Source organism: Perognathus longimembris, chromosome 7, assembly GCF_023159225.1.
Source record: "Perognathus longimembris pacificus isolate PPM17 chromosome 7, ASM2315922v1, whole genome shotgun sequence".
NCBI classification, from domain to species: domain Eukaryota; kingdom Metazoa; phylum Chordata; class Mammalia; order Rodentia; family Heteromyidae; genus Perognathus; species Perognathus longimembris.
The window spans coordinates 141197-156983 of NC_063167.1; the positions used below are offsets into that span (position 1 = coordinate 141197).

Genomic DNA, 15787 nt, shown 5'->3' on the forward strand with positions numbered 1-15787 from the left:
CCTCTGTCATTAGTGTGTCTGCATACCAGGTCCCCGTGGCCCCTCCTGTACCAACAAAAGTAAGGTGGGGGCTCATCTCCACCAAAGGAGGTATGTCCCCTGTTGTGGCTAGTCTGCACTCCAGGAGCACTATGGCCAGATCTCATGTAAGGGCGAGGCCCCTCCCACACAAGCTCCTCCTCTTGAGCCTGCTGAGGAAGCAGGTCCTCCCACAGCCCCGCCCCCCTGCAGGAGGCTGGAGCAGGATGTTCTTGACTGAGGGTTCCAGAACTGCCAACTGCCTGGCCCAGGTCAGCTGCCTCCACACATGGGGAACAGCCACTGCGTTCCTCAGGCCCCGAGGAGGCTGCGGGCCTCCTTCTCCAGAAAGCCCTCACTGAAGGGAAATAGGTGAGGAGGAAGGCTCCACGGGCACAAGGTCTCCCTCAGCCTGCTGCCCAGAGCCAGGCTCTGAGCCTTCTTTCCCTTGCCCCCAGAGAGGACAGCGCGAGGAAGCTGGCCAGCCTGTTTGGTACTGAAGCTAGTCCCGACGGGGACGCGGCAACAGACAAGATCTTCCATTACATCCCTGGGACGGTGAGCAGAGGGGCGTGTCCCGCTGGAACGCAGCAGCCACAGTGGTCTGTGTACCCGGGCTTTTTGTGCCACTTCTCCCATTGTGAGGATGGCATGGGACCTGGGGTCTGAGTGCTGCGCTGCACCCTCCTGTAGGACTGTGTGTGTGTGTGTGTGTGTCTGTCTTGTCTGTCTGTCTTGTCTGTGTAGCTCAGGGTCTCCTAGTCAACCCGGGGGCTCAGACCAAAGGCGAGGTGAGGAAGTGGACACTGCCCTACCCTAGGTTAGCTCATCCGCCGAAAGTCTGGGCCAAGAACGAAACCCAGACGAGCACTGAGTCAGTGGTGAGCCGCACGCCCGGGTGGGGCCTCCCTGGCCAGCTATGCACCCACACCTGAGGGGGCCGCGCCCACCTGCCCATCCCAACACAATATGTCTGGGTCACTGAAAGTAAGGAGTTTCTGATGAATGGTGAGCTAGAGCCTGACACCTCTAGGCTTCAGTTTCTCTCTGGGGGTATCTTGCAGGAAGCTGCTCCTTCGTAACACAGCACACGGCTGTCTTTTCTACTCTGGCACCCCTCCCTGTGCACCTGTAGGTCATTTCTCACAGAAGGCACTGAGGACTACATCTCTGCCCATTCCCAATACCCATGGGACTTAGAGCTCAATAAGGGAAGCAACTGCTGCCCCTTTTTCCCAACTAGGGAGGCTTTGGGCTGGCCTGGGCTGCAGGTCTGACAGGCGCTTCCCATTGTTTCTTCTGGAAACCAAGCCCAGCAGAGTGGACCCAGTTCTCCTCTGCATGGAGGCACCATGAGCTGTGGTGCTGGAGTAGCGCCTCACTGTGCGCTCATGAGGCAGCTGGTATGCCTTTCTAGAAGTCTACCTTTCCTGCATGCTGCTACCAGGCTGGGAAGCCTTTGCTACCTGCTCTTGGGCTCTTTGAGATCTCAAGGCTCCTTGCTGGCAGCTTCAGAAACCACACAATCACAGAGAAGTGGGCAGGATGAAGAGGTCTGGCATGGCACAAAGTGAGGTCCCTCTGTGTGACCACATCTCAGACTCTTTCATCTAGGTCCAGGAAGAAGTGCAACCCTAGGAAGGAGATTCATGAGATCTAATGACTCTGGTGGTCCTCCCTAGCTCTAGGACACAATAGCTGGAGGGCAGCAGAGGAGCCTCATAAGGTGGGCAGGGCTGTGGAACAGGAATGGAGCAGGTCTCCCTGGGCTCTGAGTGGACTCTGCATCTGTGACCCTGCTACAGTTCCAAACTGAATCCTCCCCACACTCCAAGGCTGAACCTGGGCCCTGGGGCCAGCTGCATGGCCTATTTTTCACAGGTGCTATCCAGCGTCAGTTCCCACACAGGGTGTGGGTTCAGGAGGCCCCACCCGGAGGCAGGGAGGAAGTGAGTTGTGTCTATTCACATTCCTTGGCCTTCCCAAGGGGCAGCTAAACTTGGCAAAGGGATGGCAGTCCACACAGGTGGCCTTGGGCAGCATCCAAAAGAGCATGATCTCTGATCAGCTTACTCATGAATGGATAGGGGACTCTGTGCCACAACTGGCTAAGTGTTGTGTGCATGTTGAGCCTCCCTCCTTTCAGCAGATATTTGTACAGATCCCACAGCATATCCTAGGTCCTCGCTGAGTCTCTGGGACACAACAGTACACAAAATAGATCAATACAACAGCCCTGCCTTCACTGTGTTACCATTCCCTCTACAGAGACAGATAATATGAACAAGAAAAGTTACAGAAAGGAAGAATAAGTAAGGTGGGAGTTTTGTGGAGATGGTAAAATAGCTTTATTCCATTTCTATTGTTATTATAAAGGTGATGTACCGAGGGGCTACAGTTATGTAAGTCAGGTAGAGCACATTTCTTTTTGGTCATTGTCATGTCTTCCCTCACTCTCTCCTCATTTTTCCCATCTACAATTGTATAGTTCATTTTCAGCATAGTGTCTAGTACCACTGAAGGTTGGAATTTTATCCATGTAGGAAGAAGGTAAAAATCTGAGCACAGCTCTAAAATGGGACAGGTGGGGAGTTGGAGCTGAGTGGTCTCAGCACCAGGGATGGAGGGAGGGGGGAAACAGCAAAATACAAAGGACCTGAGACATGCAGGTATCTAATGTGAAGGCAAATGGGGGAGGGGACATGGGGCAAGTCATAGAGAATCCCTCAGATCCTTGCCAGAACCTTGGCTCCTACTGTGGCTGAGCCAAGTGTGTGCTTGGTGAGCTGGAGCAGCCAGCATAGGCTCATGCGAGCTGACTATAACACCCCTTCCCAAGTCCAGGTTCACTCGTGGGCACTGTGTTGGCAACTTAAAGTGAATGCTGTCAGGAATATTTATAACAGGGAAATTGTCAAATGTTACAAAGCAGAATCTCAGGAATTTTTTTTCTTTTTCATAGAACCAAGTATGTAACCCTTCTTTGGCTTACATTGGAGACATGGAAGGGTTTTGAGCACTATCTCATCTAGGCACCCCAAAACTCCTTGGCAAATCTGAGGAGGCTGAATGACCAAAGCCAGACTGCGTAGCCTAGGAGATAATGGGGGATAAAGGTTGAATTCCCTAAGTCTTAGACTCCCTCTCTACCATAGACTAGGTATTCTGTCTAGGGAAGTTTTGTGGGTGTTTGTGTGTCTTATATTAAATTCTGTCACTGTTTTCCTGTGAAGAAAGTGTTTGTGTAGGATCTGTGCATATGTGGGTTCTTAACATATGTATTCTGTGATTATGCATGAATAGACCAGGCCTATACGCAGTGACCATATGTATATTGTCTGGGGCTCTGGTCCCTCCCCTGATGCTGCTCCCCCAGGACATTACAGTCTTGGAGAATCAGCCTGAAAACCTGGAACAGCCATTCCTGAGCGTATTCAAGAAGGGGCGGCGGCGGACACCTGTGAGGAACCTGGGCAAAGTTGTACACTATGCCAAGGTTCAGTTGCGGTTCCAGCACACCCAGGTGGGAACATGCTCAGGGACCAATATCCTGGCCAGCCTGGGGTTTGGTCCCTAGACGCTGAGACTGGTAGCCCTACTCTCTCTTAGGACATCAGTGACTGCTACCTGGAACTGTTCCCTTCCCACCTCTACTTCCAAGCCCATGGTTCTGAAGGACTCACACTCCAGGTAAGGAGCATAGGCAGAAGGAGGAAGTGGCCCAGGTGCTCCTGGAGTTCCTGAAGCTCTCCTACTCTGTGCTCTGACAGGGGCTGTTACCACTAACAGAGTTGAGCATCTGCCCACTGGAGGGGTCCAGAGAGTATGCCTTCCAGATCACAGGTATGTGGATGGGTCTCCTACCCCAAACCTGGGGTCTGTGTGAAACCCTTGGAAAGGGGACTTTCCTCCAAGCTCAGCCCCTCCAGCCCACTCAGCTCCTCCACCCCTCAGGCCCGCTGCCTGCTCCCCTCCTCGTTCTCTGCCACAGTGAGGCCGAGCTCAACCGTTGGCTCTACCACCTGGAGAAACAGATGGCCCTTGTTGGGGGACTACGGCGTTGCCACTCTGCACCCCCTCAGGTCAGTGCCAGGAACCTAATGGGAGAGAATAGGAGAGGCAGCCCCTCCCCCACCCCACCCTTCTAACTTGTCCCTGATGACCTTCTCCTCCTCCCCTTCCTCCTTGTCCTCTCTCTCTCCTCCTCCCCTACTCCCTCTTCCACTCCTCCCCTTCCTCTCCATCCTCCCTTTCCTCCTCATCCTCAGGGATCCACTGGGGATGAGCTCCTCTGGAGTCTGCAGCGCAGACTGACCCAGCTGCAGAGGGCATCAGGGCAGGAATCAGTGGGTAGCGCCATCTGTGCATCAAGGGTCAAGCTGCAACACCTTCCCTCCCAGGTGGGTAGAGGAGACATGGAAGTGCAAGGAGGCAGGGAGAGATACCAGTGGCAGGCAAGGAGCCCTAGGTGCTCAGCTCTACTCTGTCCCTTAACCCCTTGCAGGAACAGTGGGATCGACTCCTGGTCCTATACCCTGGATCTCTGGCCATTTTCTCTGAGGAGCCAGATGGGCTAGGCTTTAAGGTAGATCTCTTCCATGTGTACCCGCCCTAGGGTGGTGCCCCATGTGGAGTGGGAGCTGGGACTCAGAGGAACCTGTATTTCTGGGCCTGTTGAGACAGAGCACAGGGCCATGCCCATATGGGCCCACTATCCTGGTCAGTCTGGTCTCTGTCTGAAGCAGAGGAATCCACACCCTGTGCATCCATCTTGTCCTGGAGGCTCCTCAGCCACCCCTATCCAGACCACCACTCCGGGGCATGCCACATGGGGTGAGGCTGCTCCTGGGACTCCCTCATATACACTTGCCCTGTGGCCCTCTGAGTGCCATCTTCCCAGTATCTATACTGCATGTGTGCATGAATGTGTCTTCTCTGGGGCCAGAATATATAGCTGGGATGTCACTGAAAAGTGCATGTGTCCAGTTTCCCTACTGGGGCCCAGTCCCCATGAGCACCTGTCTGTATCTTCTGTGGGCATGCTAGGGCCCACCAGGAGGCAAGGGTGAGGAGGTCCAGTCTGGCTCTAGAGAGCAGGATGGAGGGGAAATGGCCAGGCCGAGGTTAGGAATGCCCTGATGAAGGTAGACCCTCAATGTCCTGTCCCACAGGGTGAGCTGCCACTGAGTGCCATCCACATCAACCTGGAGGAAAAGGAGAAACAGATCCGCTCCTTCCTGATTGAAGGTGGAATCTTGCAACATACTCTGCCCTGGCCTGGATAGTCTTGGGAGGAAAAGGGGGGACATGAGCCTGGTGGATGCCTCAACTCATTGCTGAGGGTTCTGTAGGGTGCAGAGTACACCCGTGCTCCAGGCCCCAATGCATGTGTGCTTCCAGGCCGCCTCATCAACACCATCCGTGTGGTGTGTGCCAGCTACGAGGACTACAGCCATTGGTTACTCTGCCTCCGCACAGTCTGCCACAAGGACGGGCACCCCCTGCTGCCTGGGCCCTCCCTGATGGCCGGCCCTCCGAGCTCCCCAGGGCTTCAGGGGCCCACACAAGTGAAGTCGGGCAAGACTGGGGGGAGGGGTGGGTACAGGCATGGGTAGGTAGGGGGAAATTCAACCACCCAGCTCATTCTTGGCTGCCCAGGAGTAGTGGTGGTGGCCGAGGTTTATTCTCCTTGGCTCAACAGATCAGTTGGGATTCAGGGTGCCCAGTGTCCTCTTCCTATACCAGCTGCTCCCTGCCCGAGTCCTTAAAAACATCCTGTACAGGCTGCCCTGCCCAGCTTGCACCTGTGAGTATTTGAGGAGTGGCAGAGCCAGGGAGGCGAAAACCATGGGGCTTCCGTGACCGAAGACCTAGAGCCCACTGTCCTATCCTGAGCCTGAATCCCAGTTCCTCAATGAGGGGGTCTCAAACTAGTGGGACCTCCATGCAGCTTCAGAGACTTATGTGGGAGAGGGGTCAAGGGGAACTTTCTAGCAGATTCGTCATCCCTACAGGACCTGGCCAACTCTGACTGTGCCAACATTGGCCAACGGAGGACAGAGCTGAGGCGTAGCAGCAGCAGCCGATCACCCAGAAGCAGAGGGGAAGTGCGTAGCAGGGCCACTCCACAGCCCTTGCGCCTAGACCTGACCAAGGTGAGTCTAGCACATGCTCCTAATCCAGGCCACTCTTCCTCTTGCCTCCTCCATCTCTCTGGTCTGTCTCTCAGCTCAGGTGGTCCTGGAGCAATTAGAAATCTATTGCTTAGACAAGCACTGATGGCTCACACATGTAATTCTAGCTACTCAGGAGGCTGAGATCTGGGGGTCAAGGTTTTAAACCAGCCCAACCAGAAAAGTCTGTAAGACTCTTATCTCCAATTAACCACCCAAAAAGCTAGAAATTGAACTGTGGCTCAAGTGGTGGAACACTAGCTTTGAGCAAAGCAAAGCTCAGGACTGTGGCTGGGAATGTGGCTTAATGGTAGAATGCTTGCCTAGCATGCACAAAGCCCTGGGTTCAATTCTTCAGCACTACATAAACAGAAAAAGTGCCAGAGGTGGCGCTGTGGCTTAAGTGGTAGAGTGCTAGCCTTGAGCAAAAAGAAGCCAGGACAGTGCTCAGGCCCTGAGTCCCAAGCCTCAGGACTGGCAAAAAAAAAAAAAAAGCTCAGGACAGCCCAGGCCCTGAGTTCAAGCTCCAGGACTGGCACAAAAGGAAAGAAATCTCTTGCTCAGAGGGTAAAGTTCTCTGGGATACTTTCTAGCTAGAGGGAACTGTATCTCTCACCTGCTGTAGGTCAAAGGACCAGACTTGGAAAACAACCCAGAAGCTCCAGACCACTCTTTGGACATACCACACTCCCCGCTCTATGCTGATCCCTACACACCACCTGCCACCTCCCATCGCAAGATCACAGACGTTCAAGGCCTGGATGAGGTCGGTGTGAATGACATAGCAGACCTCAGGCTATGAAGAAAGGCTAAGGGGGGCATCTCTGGGCTAAGGGTCCCTGAGCTCCACAGTGGTTCCAGCCTGTGGCCTCTGTTTTCCCACTTCCTGGCAGTTTCTCAGTGCTATGCGAACTTCGCCCGGACCAGAGCCATCTAGCCTGTTCTCTTCAGTGCCTGTCTCTGACTCTAGCTCCAGACTCTCCAGCACCCCTGGTCTCCTGGACCCCTATTTGCTTTCCAACAAAAGAGTGCCACAGTCTCGTGCCTCTCAGAGACAACGAGGCTCTGTCAAAGGCCAGGGGTCACGTCCCCCAGACTCTCCACAGCTTGTGATTAACAGCCCCCACCTGGTAAGAAGAGGCCCATGCCCTGGGCTCAAAGAAGTCTGGAGGGATGGGAGTATCCTGAGACTGAGGGGAGAAAGAAGGAACAGGGGAGACCAGAGACATGGATAAGGGGATACAGCATGATGGGGGGGCCACAGCAGGATAGGGAGCCACAGGACCTGAAGGCAAAGGCAAGAGGGGACTGGCAGATGGGTGGGCTAATGCACCTCAGCTCTCAGACTTGTATTTTGGTGTTCCCAGGTTACCTCTGCAAGGGAAGATTCACCCAGTCCCCTACAACTTCCTCCAGGTGAGTGAAGAATCTATCTCTTCTGAGTAGTGACAGGTGTTGCTTTTTGCAGGCCAGTGCCTGATGTGCCTCTGCCCTGCCCACCAGATAGAGAGTCCCTGCTCTGGGAGAAGGCTTCATCTCCCTCCCACCAGAAGTGGCCACAACTTAGGAGGCCTGAGGCAGAGCGGGGGCTCATCCAGTGGATTTGATGGCCCGTAGGCAACCTGCTCTTCAGAACCACCTATCAGTGCCAACCTGGAGGGGTATCTGCAGCCATCCTGCTCCTCTGACCCACTTCAGATCCAAGTTAATCTGACTTCAGCAGATCAAGGGCTTCCTCAGAACTCTGAGAGTGGCAGCAGTGCCTGGGTTCTGTGCCCCTCTGCCTCACCAGCAACTGCAAAGGCCAGAAGAAGCACCTCATCCTAGTGATATCATAGTCAGCATCAATGACAGCTCAGGAAGAGACATTGAGGAGGCCTGGACACCTACAAGAGCCGTACCTAAGCTCCGTCCTCTGGGAAGGGAGGGAGAGAGGACTGGTGGTGGGCTTTACTTGGAAGTGGGATGGTAACATGAATATGGGGTTAAGAAAGTCAGATTGTCAGTATATGAGATCAGAGGGCATGAGGGTAAAAGGTCCAATAGGGTCAGAGGTTGTCAAGAGCAGATGTGGGGGCTGGGAACATGGCCTAGTGGCAAGAGTGCTTGCCTCGTATATATGAAGCCCTAGGTTCGATTCCTCAGCACCACATATATAGAAAAGGCCAGAAGTGGCGCTGTGGCTCAAGTGGCAGAGTAATAGCCTTGAGCAAAAAGAAGCCAGGGACAGTGCTCAGGCCCTGAGTCCAAGGCCCAGGACTGGCAAAAAAAAAAAAAAAAACAAGTTTAGATGTGGGAGAGTACCCAGCAAGCAGAGTGAGATAGTTACTCATTGAGGCAATGTGGGGTAGGGATGGTCAGAGGCACTAACACTGACACTGTAAACAAGAAAAAGAGATTTTATTGGTGCTGTGTCCTGTGTTCCCCTCAGAGCAGCCAGGTTTCCATTATCCTAGGGACTCTTAGCATGCTACCTTGGGCAGAACCTTACGCTATCCTACCATCATTCTGCTCTCTTAGGCCACGCTCCCACTTTCCCACTCCATGACTACTCTCAACCTCGGTCCCACTCAAGCTTCCTTCACTGAGGGTCTCAGTTCTATCTGCACCTCCTTCTGGACTCCCAGAGTGGAGCCATCTCTGCTCCACAGACCTACCCAATGGGAACTGCAGGAGCCTTCAGAGGTATCCTCCTAGGCACTTGCTCACTGACTCAGGCCTGGCCCAAGCAAGCTGTGGCCATGGTCCCTCTAGGTTCAGGTCAGAGGGTCTTAGAGGCCCTTACAGCCCAGCACACCTGTGAGCAGAGCAGAGCTCCTGGAATTCCCCCATTCCTCAGCTTTGAAGTCACTCAATGTCCTTGTCCTAGTGTCTAGATCCAACAGGGCCTTGCTGCCCTGACACTTTTCATCTCAGTGTCTTCTCCAGCTGTTCTTCTTACCATGTGAGCAGATGAAATGCAGGTGTTCAGTAAAGTTAGATTTCAGATAAACATTTTCTTAGTCAAGTACATCCCAAGTATTGCACATCTGAGATTTGAATTTAATTGAGTGACTTGTTTTTTCATATGCTAATCTGATACCCTCCTAAACAGCTTTCTGCTCAGCACCTACACACACAGAATTCCGAATCTCCTTCCTACCAGGTATGGGCAGTGACCTTGGCCACTGGCTGGACCTATAAGTGGAGTCTAAGGGAGCTCACATATAGGATGCTGGTTCCCTCCCAGACACCATAGAAGATAGGTATCAAAGGGTGAGGAGGAGGGCAGCACCTTGTCCCAGACCCCTTGAGCTCTTCTCAGCATCCTGCGACTCCCAGGCCAGCCTGGCTCCTAGCAGCTGGGGCTGGGACTTGGGCCGCTGCTGGGACTGGAGTTTCGGCTAGGGCTACGTCCTCGCCTCATCTGCTGGCGAAAGTAGCGGATGGCAGAGATGGTGCCAATGTTGGCCAGCAAGACTGCAAAAGAAGTATAAGGTCTCCTGATTGCCAGCTCCAGCTAGTCACCACTTCCCACCCACATGACCCAGTCCACACAGGGTGGGGCAAGCCCAGTGGGTTGGAGGCAGGTCAGCAATGGGAAAAATAAGGTCAAGGAGGGCCTGGACCTCCTGTGCTTCACTCATCTCTGCTGGTCCAGCAGGGTAGATGGACATCATAGCCCTTCTTATATAGGCACAGCTCCCTCTGCCCCCAGGGCCCTCAAACCTGTTTTCCAAGCATCTGGGGTATGTAGATCTGAGGTTCTCACAGCCCAAGTGGCAAAAGCTACAAACACCAGGCACATGTCATTCTGGCTAAAGGTAAAAGAGGTGAAGGGATCCCGGAGCTCATCTAGGAAAGAGAAGTATACCCTTAGTTGGTCCCCTCTGAGATACGGTATTCCCTGCACACACATTGTCTGGACATGCCTGCCTCCCATGCGACACACTTGCCCTGGTCATGCATGCCTGGGGCACGCCTGTTCTGGGACATACCTGCCCTATTCACACTTGCTCTAAGACATGCTTGCCATGTAATGTGTTACATGGAACACATCTACCCTGGATAGTCTTGGGACACCTGCCCTGGACACACTTGCCTGAATCATATTCTCCCTGATGTTTCTTCCTCAAGACACTGGGTGACATATGTCATAATCGAATCAAGACAGTTTGGAGGAGCTGTCTCTGTGGTTGTGGTCTTCAATGCCCTGAGGGAATTCCACTTCCAGTGGAAGGCTGTTTCTCACATGGCATGTGGTGAAGAACCCCTGCTAACACGTCAACCTGGACTCAAGGCAGTGGTCAGTGCAGAGTCAAACCTGAATGGCTGTGTTGCCTCACCTGTTCTGCCCCAACTAGACTGTGTCCTGGAATGGCTGGAGTTTGCCATTTCCTCCCACTCAGTCCTGAAGTAGCACCCCCTGCCCTTGGCTAATGATCAGGGCCTGGCACTGTTCCTCCCCCATGACTCCTTGGCCTAGCTCCCTGGACAGTGCATTCCCAGGAACTAGATAGACCACAGGGCCTAATCAACACCTACCTGCTTGCCTGACTGCCAGGCTGAATTGTTCTGCTGTGGCTGGGCCAGGTTCAGGGTACAACCCAAGCTCTACTTCCTTTAGAGGCTCCAAGGTCTGCAGCTGGAGAAGGGTAGCTGATGTGCCATCAAGCCCATCCTCTCCAAAGAAGTGTTCATAGGCCTCAGGGATGGAGATGGGCACAAGGTCTCTAGGGGGAAGTGTTGCTTCACACTCAGCTCTTGGGGGTGCTTTTGGTGCTAAGTGCCCTTGACGCCTTGACCTCTGGACCCTGAAGTCCTGGAAGAAGAACTCACACGTATCTGGCCACTGGATTTCCCCCAGGGCCTGACTGTCCACTGCTTCATCCTCCACATCTTCATCCTCTTCCTCAATGGTATCACAGAAGAAAAACTCATAAGCCTCAGGAAGGGTCACTGCGAAGCGGCTTCCAGGCTCAGGCCCCATTGAGGAGGCAGAGGGGGATGGAGGTGGCAGATGCTTGAGGATTCGAGGCTGAGGGGTGCGGGTCCCAACAGCCACAGCATCCCAGGCTGAAGACCCCCCACGGGTCTGGAGGGCTGGGGAACGGAGCGTAACTGATGAAGGTGGGCCTGTGGCCTCACCTAACCCTGGCTCCTCAGAGTTTGGCAAAGCCATAGAAAATCTAACTTTCTTCTTCTTGGTGACTTGGACAGGGCCATGTGGGGCCTCCCCAGAGGGGTGTCCAGGAGCACTGGCTAAGGGCTCTCTTACAGGCTTCTCTTGGTATCCCCCCTGAAGCACTGACACCTCAGCGTCTGCCAGTGCAGGTTCCACCCAGGAAACAGGGGTTGAGGAGGGAGCAGCAGGCGTAGACACACCCACTTCATGCACAGTCTTGGAGGCTGAGTGAGGCAGAACATCATGCAGCACAGCCACTGAGACAGACGTAGTCAAATCCCCCTCTGGCTTCAACCCTGGGCCTACTGTGGGAAAGTCCACATGTAGTCTGTGAGTGGAGGCAGATGCAGACATAATCCTGTCAAGTTGAGGAGTGGAGGCAGGTGTAGATAAAGTTATATCAGGCTTAGAGGCAGATGTAGATAGACTTATAGTGGGTTGAGGATTTTTGGCAAGTGTAGACAAATCATTGTCAGGTTGAGCATTGGTGGCAGGTGTAGACAAAGTCATACCAGGCTTATAGGTGGGTGTACATAAAGCTACGTTAGATTGAAGCTTGTGTGCAGATGGACATAAAACCATGTCAGGTTGAGGTTTACAGGTAGAAGCAGAAAAAGTCATGTCAGGTTGAAGTTTGGTGGCAAGTGTAGACAAAGCCATGTCTGGTTGAGGATTGAAGACTGGTGTAGACAGGGCCACATCTGGCTTAGCCATGGAAACATCTGGGTCAGTCTCCTGGACAGGGTTGGGTACTGTGTGTAGCTCAGCTCTGGGTGCCAGTCTGATCTGGTCTGGTCCTTGCTCAGTGGTGGGGACAGGTGTAGGTAGACCCAAGTCTAGCCCTTGTCTGGCAACCTCTTCAGAGGGACCAGAGCCTGGCTCAAGAGCACCTGCAGAGTCTGGATCCGGTTTGTCCTTCAAGGCTCCTGCTGTCAGCGTTGCTGTCCCAGCCCCGAGGTCCTCCTCGGGACCGGCCTCTGGAGTGAGGAGTGCAGCAGGAGGGCCTGGGACTCCTGAGCGCTTACCACTTTTGGCACCCATACCACGCCTCTTCTTGCGGCCAGGGCTCCGCTGTGAAGCTCCAGGACTATCAGGGAGCTTCTGGGAAGGAACATTGCAGCCAGGGAACTCGGGACTTTGAGAGGAATCACCAGCAGGGCTTGAGGCAGGGCCTTGTAGAAGCCTCTGCATCTCACCTCTAGAAGCTGCTGACTCTGGGAGGAAGGAACACTGGCTGACAGGGGCAGCAACCAAGCTGAGAGACCGCAGAGCTTCTGACTGTGTGGACGTGCTGGCTTCCTGCTGACTAGCCCCTAGAGCCAGGACAGGCTCACACTGAGACCTGCTGATCAGCTGTTGGGTAGCCACGTCCTCCTCCTTGCAGCCCCAAGAGCCCCTCCCCCTGGAAGCCAGTTGCCCAGTGAGGAGTGGTGGGGGCCCAGGGGGGCTGCTGCCACTGCTGTCCCCTTGATCAATGTCACTGGACAAGAGCTCATCTCCAGAGGCCAGGCCAGCCTGCAAGAGGCCACATTCATCAGTGGTGACTGAGAACTCGGCCCAGTCCTGCTCACTGAGCTGGACGCTATACTGGAAGTTGTCCATCGCAGATCAGCAGAGGTGCTGGAGCAACAGCAGGACTTGGGGCCAGGCGGGCCCTTCACACATCCAGGCCCCACAAGTGGAGCAGAACACAACACCCCTCAGCCCACCCCAAGGGCACCTTCCCCCTCCCTGGCACTTCATCTCCACCTGGAAGGGTCCCAGAGGATAGGCTCCTTCTTCTGAGTTAGAAGATCCTAACTCCAACTTCCCCTATTTCCAACTCAACTCCAAATGGTTACTGCCATGACACATTGTCACAATTCTAAAATCAAATAGACTTCATATTAGTGAAGTAAACTAAAACTCAATGGCCATGTTCCAATGATGTTCCCACACATCTTTAAGTGGCTCAATGGGGCTGACCTCCCTTCTGCACCTCCCTCCACAGTGGTCTGCACCAAGGAGCACTGGGGCTCAGTTCCTCCAGTGGCCTGTCCCAGTGTGACTTAGATGGCAGCAGGCCATGGAAGAGGTACCCCAGTGCCCAGCAGATGACCAGACTTCAAGGTGATGACCTTCCACCAGCTTTGGCTGGGACAGGCTTCCTCTGAATCCACCAAGGTCAATTGCTGGTGCTAGTCAGAGCTGGCTCCAGGGTCAACAGGAACAGCTTGAGGCTGAGATTATGAGGTAGTGATGAGCTTTTTGACCCCTGAGGCCCCCTCAGTCTATCCTCAAGGTCTGCATCTCCCCACTCAGTCTTGCCCAACTACTCAAGCCCTCATTCTCCCCCACCTTAGTAAATCAAGGTGACCCAAGTTGGCTAGAGACTCCATTCTCTGACCCCTAAAGGGGCTACTCTAGCGTCCTCTCAGCTACTACTAGACCTAGTCGGATGGAACAGTCTGAGAGGGAGATGCCTTAAAGGCTAAGGCACTGTGGCTTCTTACCCATTGACCCTTGCCCCACTCTCTGGGCCCTGGAGAGGACTCGGTGGGAACTACCTGGCACTGGAACCCCTAGACGGGAACGAGGGTCTAACCGTGGCTTACCTGGGTCTCAGCAGCCAGCCGGTGCTGTGGGTCAGGGCATCTAGCAGCCTGTCCCACAGCAGCATGGTGTTGGCCTTGCCCTGCAAACTCCACCCCCCGTGGCCAAAAATACCACACTTGTAGGCTCACATGTGACTTGTGCAAGTCTCAGGGCCAGGCCACAAATAGATGGCATTTGAGGAGCCTCCAGCTATATGAGAGACATCTTTCTGGTCTAGTGCCAGACCAAGGGCTGGCACCAGCGAAGGTCACGTCAGACTCCAGCCAGAGAATGTTACTCAGCAATCAGCACAGTACCTCCTTTCTCAAGCAGAAGGATACCTGCACTCTGTCTCACTGTGAAATTTTACACCAGCCCTTCCTGCTGCCCAAATGTCCCCAGCCCAACTGTGCAGATGGTCCTACCAACCAGAGGAGGACGTGAACCTACCTGGGTTGACCTCCAGGGCTTGCAGGAGCCTCCTGAGAGTTGCTGAACCTACTGATGGGGCTGGAAGAGAATAGGGACATACGATGATGCTCTTGCTGGAGGGGTTCCAGATGGACATAGTGCCTAGGCAGAAGGTGGGGACGGACATGGGGACAAAATGGGTTCACTCCTGACTTTGATTTCTGTGTACAGACCCACTATTAGGTAGCCACTCTGCATCCAGGAGGAGTCATCAGCATCTGCTGGGCCCTTGCCAGGTGCCTGGAGCATCTTTCTTTTTTTTTTTTTTTTTTTGGCCAGTCCTGGGCCTTGGACTCAGGGCCTGAGCACTGTCCCTGGCTTCTTCCCACTCAAGGCTAGCACTCTGCCACCTGAGCCACAGTGCCCCTCCTGGCCGTTTTCCATATATGTGGTGCTGGGGAATCGAACCCAGGGCTTCATGTATATGAATCAAGCACTCTTGCCACTAGGCCATATTCCCAGCCCCTGGAGCATCTTTCTATAAACTCTAACCCTCAGCCAAGCACCAAGAGTACCTATCTTTCTGAAGGGCATGAAGTATGGAGAAGGGGAATGGCTTGCACAAAGCCACACAGCCAGCAAGTGAGAGAATTGGGTCCCAAAGTCCTTCTGTTAACTGTACACCAGCTGCAGAGTGAGAAGGTGTCCCTCAGATTATTCTGACCATAGGGATCCTGGTAACCATCACAAACAAATCTTGAGCTTGGGTACAAAAGGATGGATGTAGTCAGGTATTGTGGGTTATAACTGTAATCCCAGCACTGTGGAGGTAGAGGCAGAAGAGCTGAGAGTTTGAATCTAGCCTGAACTACATAGTAACACTTGGGTCAAAAAAACAAGGGCCTGGGTTGTAGCTCAGTGGTGGAGCATTTAATTAGCATGAACAAGGCCCTGGTTTCCATGCTCAACTCTGTTGTTTTTTTTTTTTTTTTTTTGCCAGTCCTGGGCCTTGGACTCAGGGCCTGAGCACTGTCCCTGGCTTCTTCCCGCTCAAGGCTAGCACTCCGCCACTTGAGCCACAGCGCTGCTTCTGGCCGTTTTCTGTATATGTGGTGCTGGGGAATCGAACCTAGGGCCTCGTGTATCCGAGGCAGGCATTCTTGCCACTAGGCTATATCCCCAGCCCCTCCATGCTCAACTCTGAAAAAATAAAAAGCCACTCACTATTGGTCCTTCTTCTCCAGTGAAAATAAGCCTCTTCAGTGTTTTTGCCACTATTCTGTATCTCTTCTTGGTATCTCTTCTGTGCATTAAACCCAGAGCCTCATGCATAAGAATTATTATTTTTTTTTGGCTGATATAGAAGTTTTGTCATTGTTATTGTTGTTTTGTTGGTCATGGGGCTTGACTGCAGAACCTAGGCACTGTCCTTGAGCTTTTCTGCTCA

The 15787-nt window shown here is 53.5% G+C and overlaps 2 protein-coding genes across 11 annotated transcripts; one reads left to right on the forward strand and one right to left on the reverse strand.

The window, feature by feature from the left end:
• The first annotated feature begins 260 nt into the window (after positions 1–260).
• Plekhn1 (pleckstrin homology domain containing N1) lies at positions 261–8288 on the forward strand. 8 transcript variants are annotated; one of them, XM_048350026.1, is made up of 16 exons: positions 261–390; positions 477–576; positions 3395–3541; positions 3628–3708; positions 3789–3861; positions 3973–4100; positions 4287–4418; positions 4523–4603; positions 5190–5265; positions 5419–5585; positions 5720–5824; positions 6033–6173; positions 6817–6957; positions 7085–7321; positions 7559–7607; positions 7695–8285. In XM_048350026.1, exons 1-16 carry the CDS (start codon positions 308–310, stop codon positions 7796–7798), a joined length of 1845 nt encoding a protein of 614 aa, XP_048205983.1. In that variant the 5' UTR covers positions 261–307; the 3' UTR covers positions 7799–8285. The 8 variants fall into 8 exon arrangements, with proteins under 8 accessions (XP_048205983.1, XP_048205979.1, XP_048205980.1 ...); XM_048350022.1 differs by having other exon boundaries at positions 7699–8285; XM_048350023.1 differs by having other exon boundaries at positions 3395–3514; positions 7699–8285.
• Positions 8289–8570: 282 nt separating this feature from the next.
• Perm1 (PPARGC1 and ESRR induced regulator, muscle 1) lies at positions 8571–14308 on the reverse strand. 3 transcript variants are annotated; one of them, XM_048350016.1, is made up of 4 exons: positions 13950–14308; positions 10716–13219; positions 9900–10025; positions 8571–9650 (listed from the first exon to the last, which is right to left on the reverse strand). In XM_048350016.1, the coding sequence occupies exons 2-4, from the start codon at positions 12955–12957 to the stop codon at positions 9526–9528; spliced, it is 2493 nt and encodes an 830-aa protein (XP_048205973.1). In that variant the 5' UTR covers positions 12958–13219; positions 13950–14308; the 3' UTR covers positions 8571–9525. The 3 variants fall into 3 exon arrangements, with proteins under 3 accessions (XP_048205973.1, XP_048205971.1, XP_048205972.1); XM_048350014.1 differs by having other exon boundaries at positions 10716–13574; XM_048350015.1 differs by lacking the exon at positions 13950–14308 and adding an exon at positions 13321–13934.
• Between the last annotated feature and the right edge of the window lie 1479 nt (positions 14309–15787).